Here is a 23704-nt window from a genome sequence, read left to right as displayed (position 1 = left end):
AATCACTGAATACATTTCTGTTTCGACTCGATAAACGTAAGAAGTGTGAACCGCTTCAAGTCTCTCTAAAGGGAAAAGGGGATGTACCGAGTCCTCAGCAAAAATGAACATCTGAATGAACGAAAGCGAAAGTCAGGCCTGTGACGTCATTGATATTTCAGTCCAGATGTAAGGCCTGGAGATTGTGCGGATTTCTGCACTAGATCAGATGATGTTCCTCACACACGTTTATTGATGTCCAGCACATAGACACTAATATTAATAATATTAATGTTCTCCAGGGTTCATTTTGGATTTTCCATCTGAATTTACATGATCAAATCGTAAGGCAAAGTATTCAGTAACTGCATGAAATAAATGCACATTTTTATACATTTTGTTTAAAAGCTCCTCTCAAATGAACAGAACATGAGTTTTATGATCACACATATTGCTATATGCTGAACATTCACTGCTGAAAGCCAAAAATCTGAGATAGTCTTTGTATTTTTTTAGAAAAATAATTTTTACAGAGCGTCTGTGCATTTCCAGAGACTGTTTATAGTGTATAGCCCAGGTCTGTGGAAAAAATAAAACCTGAAGTTGACAAATGAATAGTGCGTTCAGCTCTTTCTAACATGAGGCTTTAAATTACATTCCCCGTTTGACTGAAAAGAAGACTTGCAGCTTTCATATGACACCCACTTTTAGAATGTAACTAATGAAATATGAAAGTTATGAAGAATATGAACAAGTGCTTTTAGGAACCACCGGTGGTCTCAAGTACTTGTAGCGGTTAGTACTGTTACCGCCACACAGACTTTTCAGAAGAATGAAGAACGAAATGCCAGTTTTGATTCTTTGCCACAGATAAATAATCCCCCGAAATCCGTTTGAGAAGTCAATGCAACTGAACCCACAAACGACACTAGAACTCCAATAAAAAGAGACAGACTGGTGCCAGTCTTCATTCTCACTGTTTGAGTGGAGGATCGAGCTCATTCGCTAATTCTCCATAAACCCTATCATCTGCTAGTTGAGTGATGGGCGCTCTGAAGGTGCTGAGCATCGTCTTTGTGGTGCTGCATGTGGCTGATGCTGCAGTGATCCCATGTACCTGGACGCAGTTCAGACTGAGAGATCTGAATGAGGAGAGCATCATGCTGCTGGAGAAGATGGTGAGAAACCTTTACATTCTGGGGAACATTACAAATCCTGTATTTTAGTCAAAATCCTCTGAGTGTCTTTTTTCATTCAGGGGGCTTCGTTGCCGTTGAGGTGCTTGGAGGAAGGATGGCGCGCGCTCCCAGATGACGTGTTCTTAAACGCACAGGTAAACATCAAAGTCAGAAAACGAGAAGAAAAGCTCATCATGAAGAGTCTGAAAGTAGATGAGTGTAACTGTCGCTGTTGTGCAGAATGAAGACCTGGCTCTTGTTGCTCTTGAAACTCTGAGAGGTGTTGATAGAATCTTCCAGAACGAACAAACATCCGTCACGTGGGACCGAGAAACTTTCGGACTCTTCAAGAACATCATCTCTTCTAGACAAGTGGAGAATCTGCAGAAATGTGTGAGTTAAATATGTCGGAGTGCGATTGTTTCTGGACATCAGTTCGATCACAGTCAGTAATCAACACGTTACATTAAGTAGCCTATGTCATTATTTTCTGACCCAGCAATGACGTCACTTCTGCTCTGTATTATCTGCCTGGCCGTGAGTGGTTGGCATATATGAAGAAATCCGGCAGTGTCAGAAAATAGTAAAACTTTCCTACATAATATCTGTGCGGTTTCTTTCTGTGGAATCACTGAATACATTTCTGTTTCGACTCGATAAACGTAAGAAGTGTGAACCGCTTCAAGTCTCTCTAAAGGGAAAAGGGGATGTACCGAGTCCTCAGCAAAAATGAACATCTGAATGAACGAAAGCGAAAGTCAGGCCTGTGACGTCATTGATATTTCAGTCCAGATGTAAGGCCTGGAGATTGTGCGGATTTCTGCACTAGATCAGATGATGTTCCTCACACACGTTTATTGATGTCCAGCACATAGACACTAATATTAATAATATTAATGTTCTCCAGGGTTCATTTTGGATTTTCCATCTGAATTTACATGATCAAATCGTAAGGCAAAGTATTCAGTAACTGCATGAAATAAATGCACATTTTTATACATTTTGTTTAAAAGCTCCTCTCAAATGAACAGAACATGAGTTTTATGATCACACATATTGCTATATGCTGAACATTCACTGCTGAAAGCCAAAAATCTGAGATAGTCTTTGTATTTTTTTAGAAAAATAATTTTTACAGAGCGTCTGTGCATTTCCAGAGACTGTTTATAGTGTATAGCCCAGGTCTGTGGAAAAAATAAAACCTGAAGTTGACAAATGAATAGTGCGTTCAGCTCTTTCTAACATGAGGCTTTAAATTACATTCCCCGTTTGACTGAAAAGAAGACTTGCAGCTTTCATATGACACCCACTTTTAGAATGTAACTAATGAAATATGAAAGTTATGAAGAATATGAACAAGTGCTTTTAGGAACCACCGGTGGTCTCAAGTACTTGTAGCGGTTAGTACTGTTACCGCCACACAGACTTTTCAGAAGAATGAAGAACGAAATGCCAGTTTTGATTCTTTGCCACAGATAAATAATCCCCCGAAATCCGTTTGAGAAGTCAATGCAACTGAACCCACAAACGACACTAGAACTCCAATAAAAAGAGACAGACTGGTGCCAGTCTTCATTCTCACTGTTTGAGTGGAGGATCGAGCTCATTCGCTAATTCTCCATAAACCCTATCATCTGCTAGTTGAGTGATGGGCGCTCTGAAGGTGCTGAGCATCGTCTTTGTGGTGCTGCATGTGGCTGATGCTGCAGTGATCCCATGTACCTGGACGCAGTTCAGACTGAGAGATCTGAATGAGGAGAGCATCATGCTGCTGGAGAAGATGGTGAGAAACCTTTACATTCTGGGGAACATTACAAATCCTGTATTTTAGTCAAAATCCTCTGAGTGTCTTTTTTCATTCAGGGGGCTTCGTTGCCGTTGAGGTGCTTGGAGGAAGGATGGCGCGCGCTCCCAGATGACGTGTTCTTAAACGCACAGGTAAACATCAAAGTCAGAAAACGAGAAGAAAAGCTCATCATGAAGAGTCTGAAAGTAGATGAGTGTAACTGTCGCTGTTGTGCAGAATGAAGACCTGGCTCTTGTTGCTCTTGAAACTCTGAGAGGTGTTGATAGAATCTTCCAGAACGAACAAACATCCGTCACGTGGGACCGAGAAACTTTCGGACTCTTCAAGAACATCATCTCTTCTAGACAAGTGGAGAATCTGCAGAAATGTGTGAGTTAAATATGTCGGAGTGCGATTGTTTCTGGACATCAGTTCGATCACAGTCAGTAATCAACACGTTACATTAATATCCATAAAAACACCATCCATTAAATCTTTCAAGGTGGGAGATGATGCATCCCAGAGTGCAGTGGGCGGTCCCTCTGCAGGCAGCAGCGTTGCTCAGCTGAAGTTGTATTTTGAAGAGCTGGAGGAGAAGCTGAGAGTGAAGGTCAGTAACCTGAGATAAAGTATCAGAACTGCAATCACATACAGTTATTATTATCAGACATAAACCACCACAAACTGATTGTGGGCATAAAAGTTGTTCAAGCAGGTTAATATATAAATGTTGTTTGTGTGTTTGTAAAGGGATTCAGCGACTGTGCCTGGGAGATGGTGAGGAATGAAGTTCTCCAGAGTCTCAGGAAGTTTCAGCATTTTCTGACTCAAAAGTAGAAAAATCTTCATACCCAGAAAATCGACTCAGAATATTAATATTTATTTATTTATTTATTTATTTATTTATTCATTCATTCATTCATTTACTCACTCTATCTCTGTTGCTGGTAACGAATTTTAAAGGAGTTTTTGTGTGAGTAACTTTTCGTTTTATATTGTAATAAATCCAGATATTAAATATAAGTTGAAAGGTCTGTTTTATTTATTTTTCAAAGTGTCATTGTGAATCATAAAAGAGATTTAATAAACAGTTTGTAATAACAATATCTAGATAGATAGATAGATAGATAGATAGATAGATAGATAGATAGATAGATAGATAGATAGATAGATAGATAGATAGAGTTTTAGCTTCAATTTCCACCATAAATTCCGAAAAAGAGTGACCTCATTCTTCGCCAGCTTCTTGTTCGAGTTTTACCGTTCCACCTTAAATGGTGCTTCAATTACATTCTAGCGAAGTGGTTAACAACACATTTCTTGGTGGTGTAACAAACTCAGAACGCATATTTATTCCTGCTTTACACAGATTTCGTTAGAGATGTTAAAGAATTAATAAGAAAATATGAATTAATCGAAATGTTGAGAATTAAAAATGCAATGAAAGTAAGCATTCTCCTTATGAACCCGGTGTTTGGTAAATGTTATTTACAAGTGAACGATGTAAGAAATAGAAATAAACGTTCTCAAAATGAAACTACTTATTTCAAGGTTAGCGTTTCTTAACGTGGCAGTAATGAGGAGCTGGTTAATCAGTAGTCAGTGATCTGAGAAGGTTTAATAAGAGCTTCAGACAGACGTTCAAACTGCGTTAAAAGAAGACATCCGACAAGTTTGTTTCATTGAGAGCTTTGGCTGTTGCATTTATTTCATTATCAGTCTCCCTAAATGGACGCAGTTTAGGTTAAGGATTACGACGCAGAGAGATCTGAGAGCGCAGCTAATAAAACCACAACTAAAATTAATTAGGAATTATTAATGCTAATATTGACGAACACAAATGTGAAACTCTGAGAGGTGTTGATAGAATCTTCAAGAACGAACAAACATCCATCACGTGGAACCAAGAAACTCTGGGACTCTTCAAGAACATCATCTCTTCCAGACGAGTGGAGAATCTGCAGAAATGTGTAAGTTGCCTGCGTTTGACTGACACATTTGACTGTAACAAGTCTGTAACCTGGTTATCTTAGAATTCTATGTTTACTGACCTTGTAATAGTGAATCTGCAGAAGGATAATTTAGATTTAACAATAGTTAACTTATTTTAAGGTTGATAATCTTTTAATAAGTTATTAGTTAGACATTATTTCCAGCTTTCCTAAATACAGGAATTGCACAGCACTGGTGTTTATTGTTATTTGCAATTGAACTCTTCAATTAATTATAAAGCAGTACAAACACGGTATTTCAAAGATTTCAAAGGAAACTTTTATTGAGTTTGTCGGCATAACAAACCATCAGACAATAGATAGATAGATAAATAAATAAATAAATAAATAAATAAATAAATAAATAAATAATCAAATAAATAAATAAATAATCAAATAAATAACACGTTAATTGATGTCCAGCACATAGACACTAATATTAATAATATTAATGTTCTCCAGGGTTCATTTTGGATTTTCCATCTGAATTTACATGATCAAATCGTAAGGCAAAGTATTCAGTAACTGCATGAAATAAATGCACATTTTTATACATTTTGTTTAAAAGCTCCTCTCAAATGAACAGAACATGAGTTTTATGATCACACATATTGCTATATGCTGAACATTCACTGCTGAAAGCCAAAAATCTGAGATAGTCTTTGTATTTTTTTAGAAAAATAATTTTTACAGAGCGTCTGTGCATTTCCAGAGACTGTTTATAGTGTATAGCCCAGGTCTGTGGAAAAAATAAAACCTGAAGTTGACAAATGAATAGTGCGTTCAGCTCTTTCTAACATGAGGCTTTAAATTACATTCCCCGTTTGACTGAAAAGAAGACTTGCAGCTTTCATATGACACCCACTTTTAGAATGTAACTAATGAAATATGAAAGTTATGAAGAATATGAACAAGTGCTTTTAGGAACCACCGGTGGTCTCAAGTACTTGTAGCGGTTAGTACTGTTACCGCCACACAGACTTTTCAGAAGAATGAAGAACGAAATGCCAGTTTTGATTCTTTGCCACAGATAAATAATCCCCCGAAATCTGTTTGAGAAGTCAATGCAACTGAACCCACAAACGACACTAGAACTCCAATAAAAAGAGACAGACTGGTGCCAGTCTTCATTCTCACTGTTTGAGTGGAGGATCGAGCTCATTCGCTAATTCTCCATAAACCCTATCATCTGCTAGTTGAGTGATGGGCGCTCTGAAGGTGCTGAGCATCGTCTTTGTGGTGTTGCATGTGGCTGATGCTGCAGTGATCCCATGTACCTGGACGCAGTTCAGACTGAGAGATCTGAATGAGGAGAGCATCATGCTGCTGGAGAAGATGGTGAGAAACCTTTACATTCTAGGGAACATTACAAATCCTGTATTTTAGTCAAAATCCTCTGAGTGTCTTTTTTCATTCAGGGGGCTTCGTTGCCGTTGAGGTGCTTGGAGGAAGGATGGCGCGCGCTCCCAGATGACGTGTTCTTAAACGCACAGGTAAACATCAAAGTCAGAAAACGAGAAGAAAAGCTCATCATGAAGAGTCTGAAAGTAGATGAGTGTAACTGTCGCTGTTGTGCAGAATGAAGACCTGGCTCTTGTTGCTCTTGAAACTCTGAGAGGTGTTGATAGAATCTTCCAGAACGAACAAACATCCGTCACGTGGGACCGAGAAACTCTCGGACTCTTCAAGAACATCATCTCTTCTAGACAAGTGGAGAATCTGCAGAAATGTGTGAGTTAAATATGTCGGAGTGCGATTGTTTCTGGACATCAGTTCGATCACAGTCAGTAATCAACACGTTACATTAATATCCATAAAAACACCATCCATTAAATCTTTCAAGGTGGGAGATGATGCATCCCAGAGTGCAGTGGGCGGTCCCTCTGCAGGCAGCAGCGTTGCTCAGCTGAAGTTGTATTTTGAAGAGCTGGAGGAGAAGCTGAGAGTGAAGGTCAGTAACCTGAGATAAAGTATCAGAACTGCAATCACATACAGTTATTATTATCAGACATAAACCACCACAAACTGATTGTGGGCATAAAAGTTGTTCAAGCAGGTTAATATATAAATGTTGTTTGTGTGTTTGTAAAGGGATTCAGCGACTGTGCCTGGGAGATGGTGAGGAATGAAGTTCTCCAGAGTCTCAGGAAGTTTCAGCATTTTCTGACTCAAAAGTAGAAAAATCTTCATACCCAGAAAATCGACTCAGAATATTAATATTTATTTATTTATTTATTTATTTATTTATTTATTTATTTATTTATTCATTCATTCATTCATTTACTCACTCTATCTCTGTTGCTGGTAACGAATTTTAAAGGAGTTTTTGTGTGAGTAACTTTTCGTTTTATATTGTAATAAATCCAGATATTAAATATAAGTTGAAAGGTCTGTTTTATTTATTTTTCAAAGTGTCATTGTGAATCATAAAAGAGATTTAATAAACAGTTTGTAATAACAATAGATAGATAGATAGATAGATAGATAGATAGATAGATAGATAGATAGATAGATAGATAGATAGAGTTTTAGCTTCAATTTCCACCATAAATTCCGAAAAAGAGTGACCTCATTCTTCGCCAGCTTCTTGTTCGAGTTTTACCGTTCCACCTTAAATGGTGCTTCAATTACATTCTAGCGAAGTGGTTAACAACACATTTCTTGGTGGTGTAACAAACTCAGAACGCATATTTATTCCTGCTTTACACAGATTTCGTTAGAGATGTTAAAGAATTAATAAGAAAATATGAATTAATCGAAATGTTGAGAATTAAAAATGCAATGAAAGTAAGCATTCTCCTTATGAACCCGGTGTTTGGTAAATGTTATTTACAAGTGAACGATGTAAGAAATAGAAATAAACGTTCTCAAAATGAAACTACTTATTTCAAGGTTAGCGTTTCTTAACGTGGCAGTAATGAGGAGCTGGTTAATCAGTAGTCAGTGATCTGAGAAGGTTTAATAAGAGCTTCAGACAGACGTTCAAACTGCGTTAAAAGAAGACATCCGACAAGTTTGTTTCATTGAGAGCTTTGGCTGTTGCATTTATTTCATTATCAGTCTCCCTAAATGGACGCAGTTTAGGTTAAGGATTACGACGCAGAGAGATCTGAGAGCGCAGCTAATAAAACCACAACTAAAATTAATTAGGAATTATTAATGCTAATATTGACGAACACAAATGTGAAACTCTGAGAGGTGTTGATAGAATCTTCAAGAACGAACAAACATCCATCACGTGGAACCAAGAAACTCTGGGACTCTTCAAGAACATCATCTCTTCCAGACGAGTGGAGAATCTGCAGAAATGTGTAAGTTGCCTGCGTTTGACTGACACATTTGACTGTAACAAGTCTGTAACCTGGTTATCTTAGAATTCTATGTTTACTGACCTTGTAATAGTGAATTTGCAGAAGGATAATTTAGATTTAACAATAGTTAACTTATTTTAAGGTTGATAATCTTTTAATAAGTTATTAGTTAGACATTATTTCCAGCTTTCCTAAATACAGGAATTGCACAGCACTGGTGTTTATTGTTATTTGCAATTGAACTCTTCAATTAATTATAAAGCAGTACAAACACGGTATTTCAAAGATTTCAAAGGAAACTTTTATTGAGTTTGTCGGCATAACAAACCATCAGACAATAGATAGATAGATAGATAAATAAATAAATAAATAAATAAATAAATAAATAATCAAATAAATAAATAAATAATCAAATAAATAACACGTTAATTGATGTCCAGCACATAGACACTAATATTAATAATATTAATGTTCTCCAGGGTTCATTTTGGATTTTCCATCTGAATTTACATGATCAAATCGTAAGGCAAAGTATTCAGTAACTGCATGAAATAAATGCACATTTTTATACATTTTGTTTAAAAGCTCCTCTCAAATGAACAGAACATGAGTTTTATGATCACACATATTGCTATATGCTGAACATTCACTGCTGAAAGCCAAAAATCTGAGATAGTCTTTGTATTTTTTTAGAAAAATAATTTTTACAGAGCGTCTGTGCATTTCCAGAGACTGTTTATAGTGTATAGCCCAGGTCTGTGGAAAAAATAAAACCTGAAGTTGACAAATGAATAGTGCGTTCAGCTCTTTCTAACATGAGGCTTTAAATTACATTCCCCGTTTGACTGAAAAGAAGACTTGCAGCTTTCATATGACACCCACTTTTAGAATGTAACTAATGAAATATGAAAGTTATGAAGAATATGAACAAGTGCTTTTAGGAACCACCGGTGGTCTCAAGTACTTGTAGCGGTTAGTACTGTTACCGCCACACAGACTTTTCAGAAGAATGAAGAACGAAATGCCAGTTTTGATTCTTTGCCACAGATAAATAATCCCCCGAAATCCGTTTGAGAAGTCAATGCAACTGAACCCACAAACGACACTAGAACTCCAATAAAAAGAGACAGACTGGTGCCAGTCTTCATTCTCACTGTTTGAGTGGAGGATCGAGCTCATTCGCTAATTCTCCATAAACCCTATCATCTGCTAGTTGAGTGATGGGCGCTCTGAAGGTGCTGAGCATCGTCTTTGTGGTGCTGCATGTGGCTGATGCTGCAGTGATCCCATGTACCTGGACGCAGTTCAGACTGAGAGATCTGAATGAGGAGAGCATCATGCTGCTGGAGAAGATGGTGAGAAACCTTTACATTCTGGGGAACATTACAAATCCTGTATTTTAGTCAAAATCCTCTGAGTGTCTTTTTTCATTCAGGGGGCTTCGTTGCCGTTGAGGTGCTTGGAGGAAGGATGGCGCGCGCTCCCAGATGACGTGTTCTTAAACGCACAGGTAAACATCAAAGTCAGAAAACGAGAAGAAAAGCTCATCATGAAGAGTCTGAAAGTAGATGAGTGTAACTGTCGCTGTTGTGCAGAATGAAGACCTGGCTCTTGTTGCTCTTGAAACTCTGAGAGGTGTTGATAGAATCTTCCAGAACGAACAAACATCCGTCACGTGGGACCGAGAAACTCTCGGACTCTTCAAGAACATCATCTCTTCTAGACAAGTGGAGAATCTGCAGAAATGTGTGAGTTAAATATGTCGGAGTGCGATTGTTTCTGGACATCAGTTCGATCACAGTCAGTAATCAACACGTTACATTAATATCCATAAAAACACCATCCATTAAATCTTTCAAGGTGGGAGATGATGCATCCCAGAGTGCAGTGGGCGGTCCCTCTGCAGGCAGCAGCGTTGCTCAGCTGAAGTTGTATTTTGAAGAGCTGGAGGAGAAGCTGAGAGTGAAGGTCAGTAACCTGAGATAAAGTATCAGAACTGCAATCACATACAGTTATTATTATCAGACATAAACCACCACAAACTGATTGTGGGCATAAAAGTTGTTCAAGCAGGTTAATATATGAATGTTGATTGTATGTTTGTAAAGGGATTCAGCGACTGTGCCTGGGAGATGGTGAGGAATGAAGTTCTCCAGAGTCTCAGGAAGTTTCAGCATTTTCTGACTCAAAAGTAGAAAAATCTTCATACCCAGAAAATCGACTCAGAATATTAATATTTATTTATTTATTTATTTATTTATTTATTTATTCATTCATTCATTCATTTACTCACTCTATCTCTGTTGCTGGTAACGAATTTTAAAGGAGTTTTTGTGTGAGTAACTTTTCGTTTTATATTGTAATAAATCCAGATATTAAATATAAGTTGAAAGGTCTGTTTTATTTATTTTTCAAAGTGTCATTGTGAATCATAAAAGAGATTTAATAAACAGTTTGTAATAACAATAGATAGATAGATAGATAGATAGATAGATAGATAGATAGATAGATAGATAGATAGATAGATAGATAGATAGATAGATAGATAGATAGAGTTTTAGCTTCAATTTCCACCATAAATTCCGAAAAAGAGTGACCTCATTCTTCGCCAGCTTCTTGTTCGAGTTTTACCGTTCCACCTTAAATGGTGCTTCAATTACATTCTAGCGAAGTGGTTAACAACACATTTCTTGGTGGTGTAACAAACTCAGAACGCATATTTATTCCTGCTTTACACAGATTTCGTTAGAGATGTTAAAGAATTAATAAGAAAATATGAATTAATCGAAATGTTGAGAATTAAAAATGCAATGAAAGTAAGCATTCTCCTTATGAACCCGGTGTTTGGTAAATGTTATTTACAAGTGAACGATGTAAGAAATAGAAATAAACGTTCTCAAAATGAAACTACTTATTTCAAGGTTAGCGTTTCTTAACGTGGCAGTAATGAGGAGCTGGTTAATCAGTAGTCAGTGATCTGAGAAGGTTTAATAAGAGCTTCAGACAGACGTTCAAACTGCGTTAAAAGAAGACATCCGACAAGTTTGTTTCATTGAGAGCTTTGGCTGTTGCATTTATTTCATTATCAGTCTCCCTAAATGGACGCAGTTTAGGTTAAGGATTACGACGCAGAGAGATCTGAGAGCGCAGCTAATAAAACCACAACTAAAATTAATTAGGAATTATTAATGCTAATATTGACGAACACAAATGTGAAACTCTGAGAGGTGTTGATAGAATCTTCAAGAACGAACAAACATCCATCACGTGGAACCAAGAAACTCTGGGACTCTTCAAGAACATCATCTCTTCCAGACGAGTGGAGAATCTGCAGAAATGTGTAAGTTGCCTGCGTTTGACTGACACATTTGACTGTAACAAGTCTGTAACCTGGTTATCTTAGAATTCTATGTTTACTGACCTTGTAATAGTGAATTTGCAGAAGGATAATTTAGATTTAACAATAGTTAACTTATTTTAAGGTTGATAATCTTTTAATAAGTTATTAGTTAGACATTATTTCAAGCTTTTCTAAGTACAGGAATTGCACAGCACTGGTGTTTATTGTTATTTGCAATTGAACTCTTCAATTAATTATAACGCAGTACAAACACGGTAGAGTCAAGATTTCAAAGGAAACTTTTATTGAGTTTGTCGGCATAAAAAACCATCAGACAATTGATAGATAAATAAATAAATAAATAAATAAATAATCAAATAAATAAAGACATTTACATTAAATAGACTTTTATAATGTATTGTAAGAAGCTCCTCTTTCCACAGTTTAGACTGTTCACCAAAAATTGTTTGAGTTCTCCACCAGAATGAACTGCAGAACAGACAGCACCTCCCTGCGAACCACTTCCCACGCGCACACACTGAACTCCTGTCAAAATACCACACACACACACACACACACACACACATTTTGTTAGAAATACAGCATCACAACTGAAGTATTAATAATTCATGTCACAGTAGAGAACAGAGAACATTCTTCTTTTCCTTATAGAAGCTCTCATACCTTTTCTTTCAAAAGTTTCTCGAGTTTGTCAAAATAGTCTGTAAGTGCAGCGTCTCTCACAGCAAAATCATCTTCTTCCTTTTGTGTTTTGATTCTCGTGATCTGCCAAAACAAATCAAATCTATGTTTAACACACTTCATGCAGACATTTGTCCAGTTCAGCTCTTCACTTCATATATTTAAAAGTCTTTCTAATGTTCTTACACATTCGCTCTCCTCGATCTGTCGGTCCACAATGATCTGAAACTTTACAAGCTTATCAGCGTCCCAGGACTGTGGAAAACTATCGCTCTCCATCAGGGAGCTCACCTTCATCAGGCTCTTATAAACAGCCTTTGCGGCCCCCACATCCTGCACGCAGTGAAAAACACAACCAAACTGATGAAAATGCAGATAAAGTTTGACCAGACAAACCTTTAACCTTCCATCTAATGAAGCTTTGGAGCAAACCTGAAGAGGAGGACAGACCTGTTTGGAGTTGTTGGACTGCAAAGCCCATGTGGGAAATCTTATTTCAACTGGAATGTCGTCCAAACATTGTAAAGGAAATGGGCCAGTCTGTTAGAGGACAGAGAGAGTCAGGAACCAATTGACCACAAAGGAGGGCACATAGAATCTGAGATCAATCTCCTGTCAGCACTTCTTCTAGGGGTCTACATACCATGGTCTCCAGCAAGTTGTGGGTTTTTGCCATGAGCGTCCGCTGAAGCTGGCATTTAGTGGGCATTGAGCTGACCTGCGCAATGCAGAGAAGAATGCTGATCCAAGACAAACACTGAAATGCCATTCTGAGACTGGTCTGAAGAGGAGACGAGAAGAGATCATGGTTAGGTTGTAGATACGAACATCACATGAAGTGAGAAGCTGCAGTTTAATGGTAAATGCATGAGTTACCTGCGTTCAGGACTGTTAGGAAGATCTCCAGAACATCTGCAAGCTCTGGCGTCCATGGTGTGGCTTTTGTACAGTGGAACCTGGGATGTTTGAAAAGTGAATGATGAAAAGTGAAAATAGGACAATCATTTAGCTAGAAGTGTTTCCATTTTCCTCTTTTACATCGTGTCCGTTTTCACTTCCAGTTTTTTGCAGACAACATAAAACTCCATCTGACTGTTTGATTGTCTGTTTTACTGTCTACATTTTTAATCAGTCAAACCACCTGAGGCATGTCTAACCCCTATTTAGGGGTGCTCAAGCACAGCATGCACAAGCACACATGGACACACAAACACACACACAAAGACTCTAGTGCCAGTTACAGTGTGACTGTCTGTGGTGTTGTGGCTCCAGTAAGTAGCGCAGATGAGGATTTCTTTACTTTATCATTCAGCACCAACACATTACAATCATGAGCAGCAATCCTCGTTTATTCAGCACTGAATCTCACATCACTGTTTATGTTGTTATTGTTAGCTGACTTTATTATCTAGAAAGCTGATGTTGCAGGTCATCAACTAAACCACTGTCCACTCTCTATTTGAATTCGAGTGAGTGAATCAAGATGTTCTGCCACTGGGCGGCCTATGTGTTTATGTTAAAATCAAGGAGCCACACTAGTGCATTCTGATTGTGTGTCAGCTAATTAATGTTACAGAACGACAGAAGATATGATGAGATGAATATTGCATAATTTGCTGGGTGCTCAGGAATCCCTGATCCTAGATTCGCCCCTCAGTATCATTCTCTTGGTTTTATGGTTTATTTTGATGTTATCTATGATGGTATTTTAGCAGTTTCAAGATATAATCTACTAAATTTAAATGACTAAATACTGTTTTTAAATATTAATATTTTGATTTGATCATCCGGGGGATGTAGATTTTTCTCAGAAAGTGCTGAAACTTCCTGAGACTCTGGAGAACTTCATTCCTCACCATCTCCCAGGAGCAGTCGCTGAATCCCTTTACAAACATACAATCAACATTCATATATTAACCTGCTTGAAAAACTTTTATGCCCACAATCAGTTTGTGGTGGTTTATGTCTGATAATAATAACTGTATGTGATTGCAGGTCTGATACTTTATCTCAGGTTACTGACCTTCACTCTCAGCTTCTCCTCCAGCTCTTCAAAATATGACTTCAGCTGACCAACGCTGCTGCCTGCAGAGGGACCGCCCACTGCACTCTGGGATGCATCATCTCCCACCTTGAAAGATTTAATGGATGGTGTTTTTATGTAGTTTAATGTAAGATGTTGATTATTCACTGTGATCGAACTGATTTCCAGAAACTGATTTCCTTTTTGCTGAGGACTCAGTACATATATATGAGTAATTATAATTTGGTAAATTAATAAGAGATTAATAATATACCAAAAGATGCACTTTCACAAAGTCTGTGCAATGAAGTGAAAGCAGTAGTTTCATGAAGATGGTGCTGTACAGCCTTTAGAACTGACAACATGATGTTATAATTCCAATCTAATAATTCAGCACTTATTCAGCTTATTTAATTGCCATGATCAGATACAACTAAGAGGAGTCTTTGATTTACTGACTTGATTAGACTGTGAATTTTGCAGGTAGAACACAGCGCTGATGCTGAAATAACATCTCAAAGTTTATTCATGGAAGAGACCTGATGTCTAGAGCCATAAATATGTAGCTAACTACAGGTTTTCAGAGGGACTCAGATGAGGTAAAATTTGCATTCCTTGTCTTACATTATTAGAAAGACCTAGTTTAGTATTTTGTCTGCATGAATAATTGACAGGTTGGTCAAGTTTTGACTTCTGGTCCATTATATCTCATCTCTTTCTAAAATACTTTATTTGGTGGGGGCACAAATTTTTTGAGTGGGTAAAATGAACGTGAGACTTTGTCATTGCTTGGATGTGATTGTTGATGTCAATAAATGTAATCTGTCCAGAACCTTTAGTGCCTTTAATTTGTTACAGGTGTTTGATTATAGTAATAAAAAAATCTGTTAAAGAACTTCTGTTGTGCTGTCACTGTTGAAGGTTTTTGATCACAACAGTTTAACAAAAGTCTGTAAAGTAACAGTTTTTATCTGCAATAATTTTTGTGCCTTCACTTCAACGAAGGGTTTTGATCATGACAATTTAGGAAAATTATGTAAAATAGCAGTTTTTTTCTGCAGAACATTTTGTGCTATCTTTTTATTGAAGGTTTTTTTATCATAGTAATTTAGGAAAACTGTAAAATAACTTTTTATCTACAGAACCTTTTGTGCTATCTCTTAGTTGAAGGTTTATGATCAAAATAATCTGTTAAAAATCTAAAATAATGTTTTGGGGCTGCAGAACCTTTTGTGTTTTCATTTTATTCAAGGTATTTGATCATAAAATTATAGGAAAATCTTCAAAAAACATTTCTTTCCTGCGAAACCTTTATTGAAAATTTCCATAAAATGATTGTTTTTGTACTTTTTTTTAATTCAGATATTTTACTGTAATTTTACGGTTTTTGTTTGGTAGCAGCTGCTGCCAGTCACTTGACAGCATTTTTTTTTTACATTTTTTGCTACAGTGCAGCTCTTCCGCTAACAAACACACAGATTTCACTTTCATATTAGAGCAGTCTCCCTTAAGTACGTCCTTAAAAATGGAATCCAGTTTGGTGCCAGAGGACGCGGACCTAGCCGAGAATCAACCTCGTTCCTCTCAGTCTGCAATAGAACGGTCACTGGGCTTTTTGATCGTTTCGGTTTAACAAATCAAGATTAAAATGACCGTCACACGAGTTCAACGTCTTTGCCAGTCAATTTCTCAAACACATCATCTAATTCGTCGTTGAATTGTCATGGCAGGCTGCTGCTGTTCTACATACACAGCTGACAATGATTTTTAAAAACTATTTCAACACCAATGTCTATAGTTGAACGTTCCAAAATATTTTCTATAGAATTTGACATACATTTGATGCCATGCTAAGTGTGGCTCCAGAGCGTCGTCAAGCCATGATTTCAGCCCATGATGTAAAACAGTTCAACGATCTAATTCAATAATTCAGGACTACATAGTTCACAGGATTTTCACATGTTTTCAGCAGTAATGAATAACATATATGAAACATATATAGAAACAAATCCCTGAATTTTCTTTACACGGACTTCAAAGTGAATTTTGATCAACAAGCATTCACTTTAACCAGATCTTCAAGCTTAATTTTCATGTTTCTTTATAGGTCCTGTCAACTTCCCCAAAACAAATCATCTATTAACTGTTAATAAATACTATACAGACTGACCGTGTTCTAAACCGAAGGCTTAGATTTCTATTTAACACGGACTAAGAAGGTGTTACATTGTTCTCTTATCTGATCATAATGCCTATTAATATTGCTTTAAGTCAGCACCTTAAACTGAATCCCATCTTATTGTTTCATCAAAGCACTGATTAGATGTTTTTATATCAATTAAAGCTGTACAGAACATTATGACGTATAATACACAATAATACACAGATATTTCAATAAAGACGCCAATAGAAGCTAATAGAAATAAAACTTGGAAAATCTATCACTTCATACAATCTTTATACCATCACTTATTAACAAAAGAGTTGGAGTTTGTTCTTTTCTTATCAGAAGTGGGGGAAAAGTAGGTTTTTGATGTTTTGATACGGAGAAAGACCACAAATAAAACCAGCATTGTCGCTGACTCAGTTTCACTTTCTTTGGGTTAAAAGTAAAACGTTGTAATTCGAATTAAACCGAATAATCGTTCTTAAGAGGCAAAGGGAAATACCAACACCAAACCAAACCCTAGGAGTGAAAGGGAAAGTGATGCCAGGGGTGATGTCATTTCTATTTCCATCATGAAGCAACACCTAAAGCTTTTTAGATTAGATTAGATTAGATTAGATTAAACTTTATTGTCATTGTGCAGAGTACAAGTACAGGGCCAATGAAATGTAGTTAGCATCTAACCAGAAGTGCAATATATAACATTATTTACATAAAGTGCGGTGGTAACAGTGACCAGTGCATAAATATAACTGTTATATACATGTGTGTATAAGTGAAATGTGAAATATGTAATATAAAATATGAGACATACAATATAAAATATACAGTGTTATATATGCAGTGTTATATGTATCTATCTATCTGTGTATTATGTTTATATACAGGAATGTACATATTGAATATATAGTATATAATATACATATATACATAACACATGCATAGTAACAGTATTAATTGTAAAATTAAAATCGAACTAATACAATCGTTAGTATTTTACGTGTATTTTATCGTAGAGCTTTTGGCAGACACTAAATTAAATCCCTTTAAAGGACAGAGTTAATGCTCTGTATGTCCAAATGTGTTTGGATAGCCCTTCTAATGCAACAATTCAGGTAATTTTATCTGCGTCCATGACTGACGTTCAACTGCCCACACAAAACTGTTTAGTATTGTAAGAAAAGCACTGACCAACAGAATACGACGCTCATCCGCATAAGCGCCTTAATGCCAAGCGTCGCCTGAAAGATGATGAAATCCTCCTGCATGTGACTGTGGAGCAGTCAATCTGTGTTCTCTGGAGTCAACAAGCTCCATTCAACATCAGCACCTCGCCTCAATAGCTGAATACAATCAGCTCCTCACTGCAATGTTCCTATATCTGGTGTGAAGCCTTCCCAAAAGATCAGAAGCTGCAGCAAAATGTGGACAACCTCCTAATTAATCCCCTTGAGTTTGGAAGAAACGCTGGATGAACAGATATCTACATACTTTTGGACATGAAGTGTAACAGGCGTTGCCTCTTGACTGAGCAAAAGCAATGAAACTCATATTAACGATGAAATGCCACACAGACCACTATGTCCAAAAGTATGTAGACACTTGTCAGAAATACCAGTTTTGATTCTGGGCCACAGATAAATACGTGAGGGCAACTGAACCCACAAACCGCACAAGAACTCCAATAAAAGAGACAGACTGGTGCCAGTCTTCATTCTCACTGTTTGAGTGGAGGATCGAGCTCATTCGCTAATTCATTTATTTATTTATTTGTGTATTTATTCATTTATTTATTTATTTGTTTATTCGTTTATTTATTTGTTTGTTTGTTTTTATTCACTCAATTTGTTTCTTTCGCTGGTAACGGAATTGAAAAGTTTTGTTGTGTGATGAATTGTGCTTACTTTAATAAAACCAGATATTAAACATAAGATGAAAAATCTGCGTTGTTCATTTTAAAATGTGTCCTTGTGTTTGAATGAATCAGACAAGGGATCTAAATAAACATCAAGCTCAGGAGAGTGGAAATAAAAACATGTAGAAATGAAATGATTGTAAGAAAGATGTTAGAAAGAAGTTGCAGTTGTTATTTGCTACAATTTTATTAAATCTTGCACTGAAATTGAAACGGCTAAAATACCGTCATAGATGAAATCAAAATAAATCATAGAACCCAGAGAATGATACTGAGGGGCGATTCTTGGATCAGAGCTTGCTGAGCACCCAGTGAAACCAAGAACCCTGACCGCTCCCGATTTTTAACAAAAGATGAATATTTTATATCTTTTCACTGCAAATCCCACATTCTGCTGCTATCGGAGCAAAACCTCGCATCTCCATTTTCGCCGTTTCAGTTTTTGACATGTTTTGAAAATTTCATAATGAATGGGCCAAAAGAAATGACCCAAAACTACTTGAAAAAAAAGTCTGGGTCCACTGACTTACATTAAGTTTCTTCTCCTGTAAAGACAACATTTGGAGATATGAGGTTTTCTTGCCACAACAACCATTTTTAAGTAACAAAGCCACAACGCCTCACTTGGTTTACAAAGTATTACAAATGAAATAGTATTAAAGGTAAAAGACAATGAGGGATAAATAATAAATGCATAATAAATGAACATGTAAAGATCAGTGAAGAAGATCAAATTATACATCATTTATCTCATCATGTCTTCTGTCGTTCTGTAACATTAATTAGCTGACACACAATCAGAATGCACTAGTGTGGCTTCTTGATTTCAAAATAAACACATAGGCCATCCAGTGGCAGAACATCTTGCTTCACTCACTCGAATTCAAATAGAGAGTGGACAGTGGTTTAGTTGATGACCTGCAACATCAGCTTTCTAGATAATAAAGTCAGCTAACAATAACAACATAAACAGTGATGTGAGATTCAGTGCTGAATAAACGAGGATTGCTGCTCATGATTGTAATGTGTTGGTGCTGAATGATAAAGTAAAGAAATCCTCATCTGCGCTACTTACTGGAGCCACAACACCACAGACAGTCACACTGTAACTGGCACTAGAGTCTTTGTGTGTGTGTTTGTGTGTCCATGTGTGCTTGTGCATGCTGTGCTTGAGCACCCCTAAATAGGGGTTAGACATGCCTCAGGTGGTTTGACTGATTAAAAATGTAGACAGTAAAACAGACAATCAAACAGTCAGATGGAGTTTTATGTTGTCTGCAAAAAACTGGAAGTGAAAACGGACACGATGTAAAAGAGGAAAATGGAAACACTTCTAGCTAAATGATTGTCCTATTTTCACTTTTCAAACATCCCAGGTTCCACTGTACAAAAGCCACACCATGGACGCCAGAGCTTGCAGATGTTCTGGAGATCTTCCTAACAGTCCTGAACGCAGGTAACTCATGCATTTACCATTAAACTGCAGCTTCTCACTTCATGTGATGTTCGTATCTACAACCTAACCATGATCTCTTCTCGTCTCCTCTTCAGACCAGTCTCAGAATGGCATTTCAGTGTTTGTCTTGGATCAGCATTCTTCTCTGCATTGCGCAGGTCAGCTCAATGCCCACTAAATGCCAGCTTCAGCAGACGCTCATGGAAAAAAACCCACAACTTGCTGGAGACCATGGTATGTAGACCCCTAGAAGAAGTGCTGACAGGAGATTGATCTCAGATTCTATGTGTCCTCATTTGTGGTCAATTGGTTCCTGACTCTCTCTGTCCTCTGACAGACTGGCCCATTTCCTTTACAATGTTTAGACGACATTCCAGTTGAAATAAAATCTCCCACATGGGCTTTGCAGTCCAACAACTCCAAACAGGTTTGTCCTCCTCATCAGATTTGCTCCAAAGCTTCATTAGATGGAAGGTTAAAGGTTTGTCTGGTCAAACTTTATCTGCATTTTGATCAGTTTGATTGTGTTTTTCACTGCGTGCAGGATGTGGGGGCCGCAAAGGCTGTTTATAAGAGCCTGATGAAGGTGAGCTCCCTGATGGAGAGCGATAGTTTTCCACAGTCCTGGGACGCTGATAAGCTTGTAAAGTTTCAGATCATCATGGACCGACAGATCGAGGAGAGCGAATGTGTAAGAACGTTAGAAAGACTTTTAAATATATGAAGTGAAGAGCTGAACTGGATGAATGTCTGCATGAAGTGTGTTAAACATAGATTTGATTTGTTTTGGCAGATCATGAGAATCAAAACACAAAAGGAAGAAGATGATTTTGCTGTGAGAGACGCTGCACTTACAGACTATTTTGACAAACTCGAGAAACTTTTGAAAGAAAAGGTATGAGAGCTTCTATAAGGAAAAGAAGAATGTTCTCTGTTCTCTACTGTGACATGAATTATTATTACTTCAGTTGTGATGCTGTATTTCTAACAAACTGTGTGTGTGTGGTATTTTGACAGGAGTTCAGTGTGTGCGCGTGGGAAGTGGTTCGCAGGGAGGTGCTGTCTGTTCTGCAGTTCATTCTGGTGGAGAACTCAAAAAATTTTTGGTTAACAGTCTAAACTGTGGAAAGAGGAGCTTCTTACAATACATTATAAAAGTCTATTTAATGTAAACGTCTTTATTTATTTGATAATTTATGTGTTTATTTATTTATTTATCAATTCTCTGATGGTTTGTTATGTGGATAAACTCAATAAAAGTTTCCTTTGAAATCTTGACTCTACCGTGTTTGTACTGCTTTATAATTAATTGAAGAGTTCAATTGCAAATAACAATAAACACCAGTGCTGTGCAATTCCTGTACTTAGAAAAGCTGGAAATAATATTTAACTAATAACCTATTAAAAGATTATCAACCTTAAAATAAGTTAACTATTGTTAAATCTAAATTATCCTTCTGCAAATTCACTATTACAAGGTCAGTAAACAGAATTCTAAGATAACCAGGTTACAGACTTGTTACAGTCAAATGTGTCAGTCAAACGCAGGCAACTTACACATTTCTGCAGATTCTCCACTCGTCTGGAAGAGATGATGTTCTTGAAGAGTCCCAGTGTTTCTTGGTCCCACGTGATGGATGTTTGTTTGTTCTTGAGGATTCTATCAACACCTCTCAGAGTTTCAACAACAGCCAGGTCTTCATTCTGCACAACAGCGACAGCTACACTCATCTACTTTTAGACGTTTCATGATAAGCTTTCCTCCAAGCACCTCAACGGCATCGAAGCCTTCTGAATGAAGAAAGACATTCAAAGGATTTTGACCGAAATACAGGATTTGTAATGTTTCCCAGAATGTAAAGGTTCCCTTAAACATAAGACATCACGTCACCCCTTGTAGGGGGTGCGGTGATAGGCTGACCGTCTACATTAGGTCTGAGGCGTTTCCACGTGACGTGATGACGCTATGTTGTCACTTATCCATGCTTTGACTGGTTGAAAGTCCACAGCCTGACGTGATGTCTTGTGTTTTTGTTTATTTCCGTAGGTTTATCCGTGCTTCAAAGTCAAAAGTGAAGAATCGTTTTGGGGGCCCGGAAACATTTTATATTGCAAACATCTCTGAGCAACAGGTGTCAGCTAGGATCCAGAACGGGACATCCCACTGCATCAGTCTGAGGATCTTAGCATCCCACCCGGAGTCGTGTACTGTAAACCCTGCTCAGCAATCGTGTCGCCAAGTTTACAGAGGATACAGTCGTGGGGCTCCTCAACAACAGTGAGACAGAAATATATATGACCAGAGTACGGATACTATACTAAATACTACAGATGACCAGGGTTTGGCAGTGGTTCTGGATTGAGTTGTCATAGTTCATTGTCTGCTTTTGGCTTTTCTTTCTTTACAGTTGTTGCTGCTGTTCTGTGTTAATGTAACAGTGTCTTCAAGTAACTATTCTGTTATTTACTCGGTTGACTTGATATTTACTGTGGTACAATTGTTTTTATGGCAATGCAATTTCCCCAGGGATCAGGAAAGTACTGTCTTGTTTATACTGAGTATATTTGTATTAGATATTCCAATATCTTATATGCCCTATTATATGTGTATTATGTGTTTCATTAGATATGGTATATTCGCATGTTATCTGTGTGATAATCATGACTGGTCAGTGTTCAAATATACATGTGTATGTGTAGGATTCAGTGAAATATAACCTTACCCAAGTTGCACTGCACCTCCTTTATATCATCTGTATGTTACATGTGCTGTATACTCAATTGCACTTTTTAAATGAACTTTAATGAAAAATTAAGTTTGACACTTGCAACCAAAAGGTTTCTTGCACTTGCTAAATAAAGATTCTGAATCTGATTTTGATTGTGTTTTAACATTAAAGTACAGCTAAAGAAAAAGGTTTCGCTCAAGTTACATAAATATACTATTCTTACTTCATGTAAGTTGTAACAAAAGCACTGTAAATGTCCCAAAATGATCTAAAAAGAATGCATATGCTTGGTATTACTGTTTGATATGTTTATCTGCAAAACAAAACACTGAAAATATTTTAAAAAACACATTTAACTACAAATTAAAAGAATTAACATAGTTAAGAAAGTATCATCCTAATGGCAATAGGGATACAGGCAGAAAAAAAAGGACAATTTGCAGAAAATAATAAAATTTGCTAGACACGTGCTTCTACGTAACAACTGGCAGAAACTTACTGTACTACCAACCATGTTATTGAATAAAGTGCATTATCTGGGGAAGCGTAGAAAAAAACTTTATAGTCCAAGTACACCAAGTTATCATTAAAATATTTACAATTGGTCCAATGAGATGCACTTATTCACAGATAATGATTCCTTTTTCCTCCAGATCGTCTTAAATAAACTACTGACAACACACCACAGCAGTATAGTTTAGACCCTACGTCAAACACAAGGCCCACCACACAAACGTATCTGGCCCGCAAAAGTAATGTAATTTAATGACCTTGCAGCAAAGAAACAATGCTTAAACCTACCTATCTGCTTGGTCTAAAGACAGAGCTCCTAGGGACATTTAAATTTGGAATATTTCAAGGTGCATATTTTGAATAAACAATGGCCAGTTCGGGTTACAGCACAACACTAATTAAAAAAAAAAAAAAAGAAAGAAATTCTCTGGCTCACAGATGTGATGAGATTTACTGGTTGAGTCTGATACCCCTGGTTTAGACAATTTGAAAGGCATCACTGAACATGACTTAGAATGAAAGGTCATAAAAATGAAAAATACACTGCTCAAAAAAAACAAAGGGAACACTTAAACACCACAATATAACTCCAAGTAGATCAAACTTCTGTGAAA

General features: G+C 37.0%; 1 protein-coding gene across 1 annotated transcript; it reads right to left on the bottom strand.

The window, feature by feature from the left end:
- Positions 1-12038: 12038 nt before the first annotated feature.
- On the bottom strand, positions 12039-13056 carry LOC108416407 (interferon tau-2-like). Its single transcript, XM_037539972.1, has 4 exons — positions 12910-13056; positions 12474-12620; positions 12270-12371; positions 12039-12131 (listed from the first exon to the last, which is right to left on the bottom strand). The coding sequence occupies exons 1-4, from the start codon at positions 13054-13056 to the stop codon at positions 12039-12041; spliced, it is 489 nt and encodes a 162-aa protein (XP_037395869.1).
- Between the last annotated feature and the right edge of the window lie 10648 nt (positions 13057-23704).

This window comes from Pygocentrus nattereri, chromosome 1 (assembly GCF_015220715.1).
Source record: "Pygocentrus nattereri isolate fPygNat1 chromosome 1, fPygNat1.pri, whole genome shotgun sequence".
In the NCBI taxonomy this organism is placed as follows: Eukaryota; Metazoa; Chordata; class Actinopteri; order Characiformes; family Serrasalmidae; genus Pygocentrus; species Pygocentrus nattereri.
The sequence above is the reverse complement of the archived record's forward strand: the minus strand, read 5'-3'. Positions and strand labels throughout refer to the sequence as shown.

Excerpts from the sequence above, each read along its gene's own strand:
- LOC108416407 (XM_037539972.1), bottom strand. The coding sequence starts at position 13,056 with ATGGCATTTCAGTGTTTGTCTTGGATCAGCATTCTTCTCTGCATTGCG. Across the intron at positions 12,621-12,909 it reads TATGTAGACCCCTAGAAGAA|GATGTGGGGGCCGCAAAGGC; the intron begins GTGCTGACAGGA and ends CACTGCGTGCAG. Across the intron at positions 12,372-12,473 it reads AGATCGAGGAGAGCGAATGT|ATCACGAGAATCAAAACACA; the intron begins GTAAGAACATTA and ends TTGTTTTGGCAG.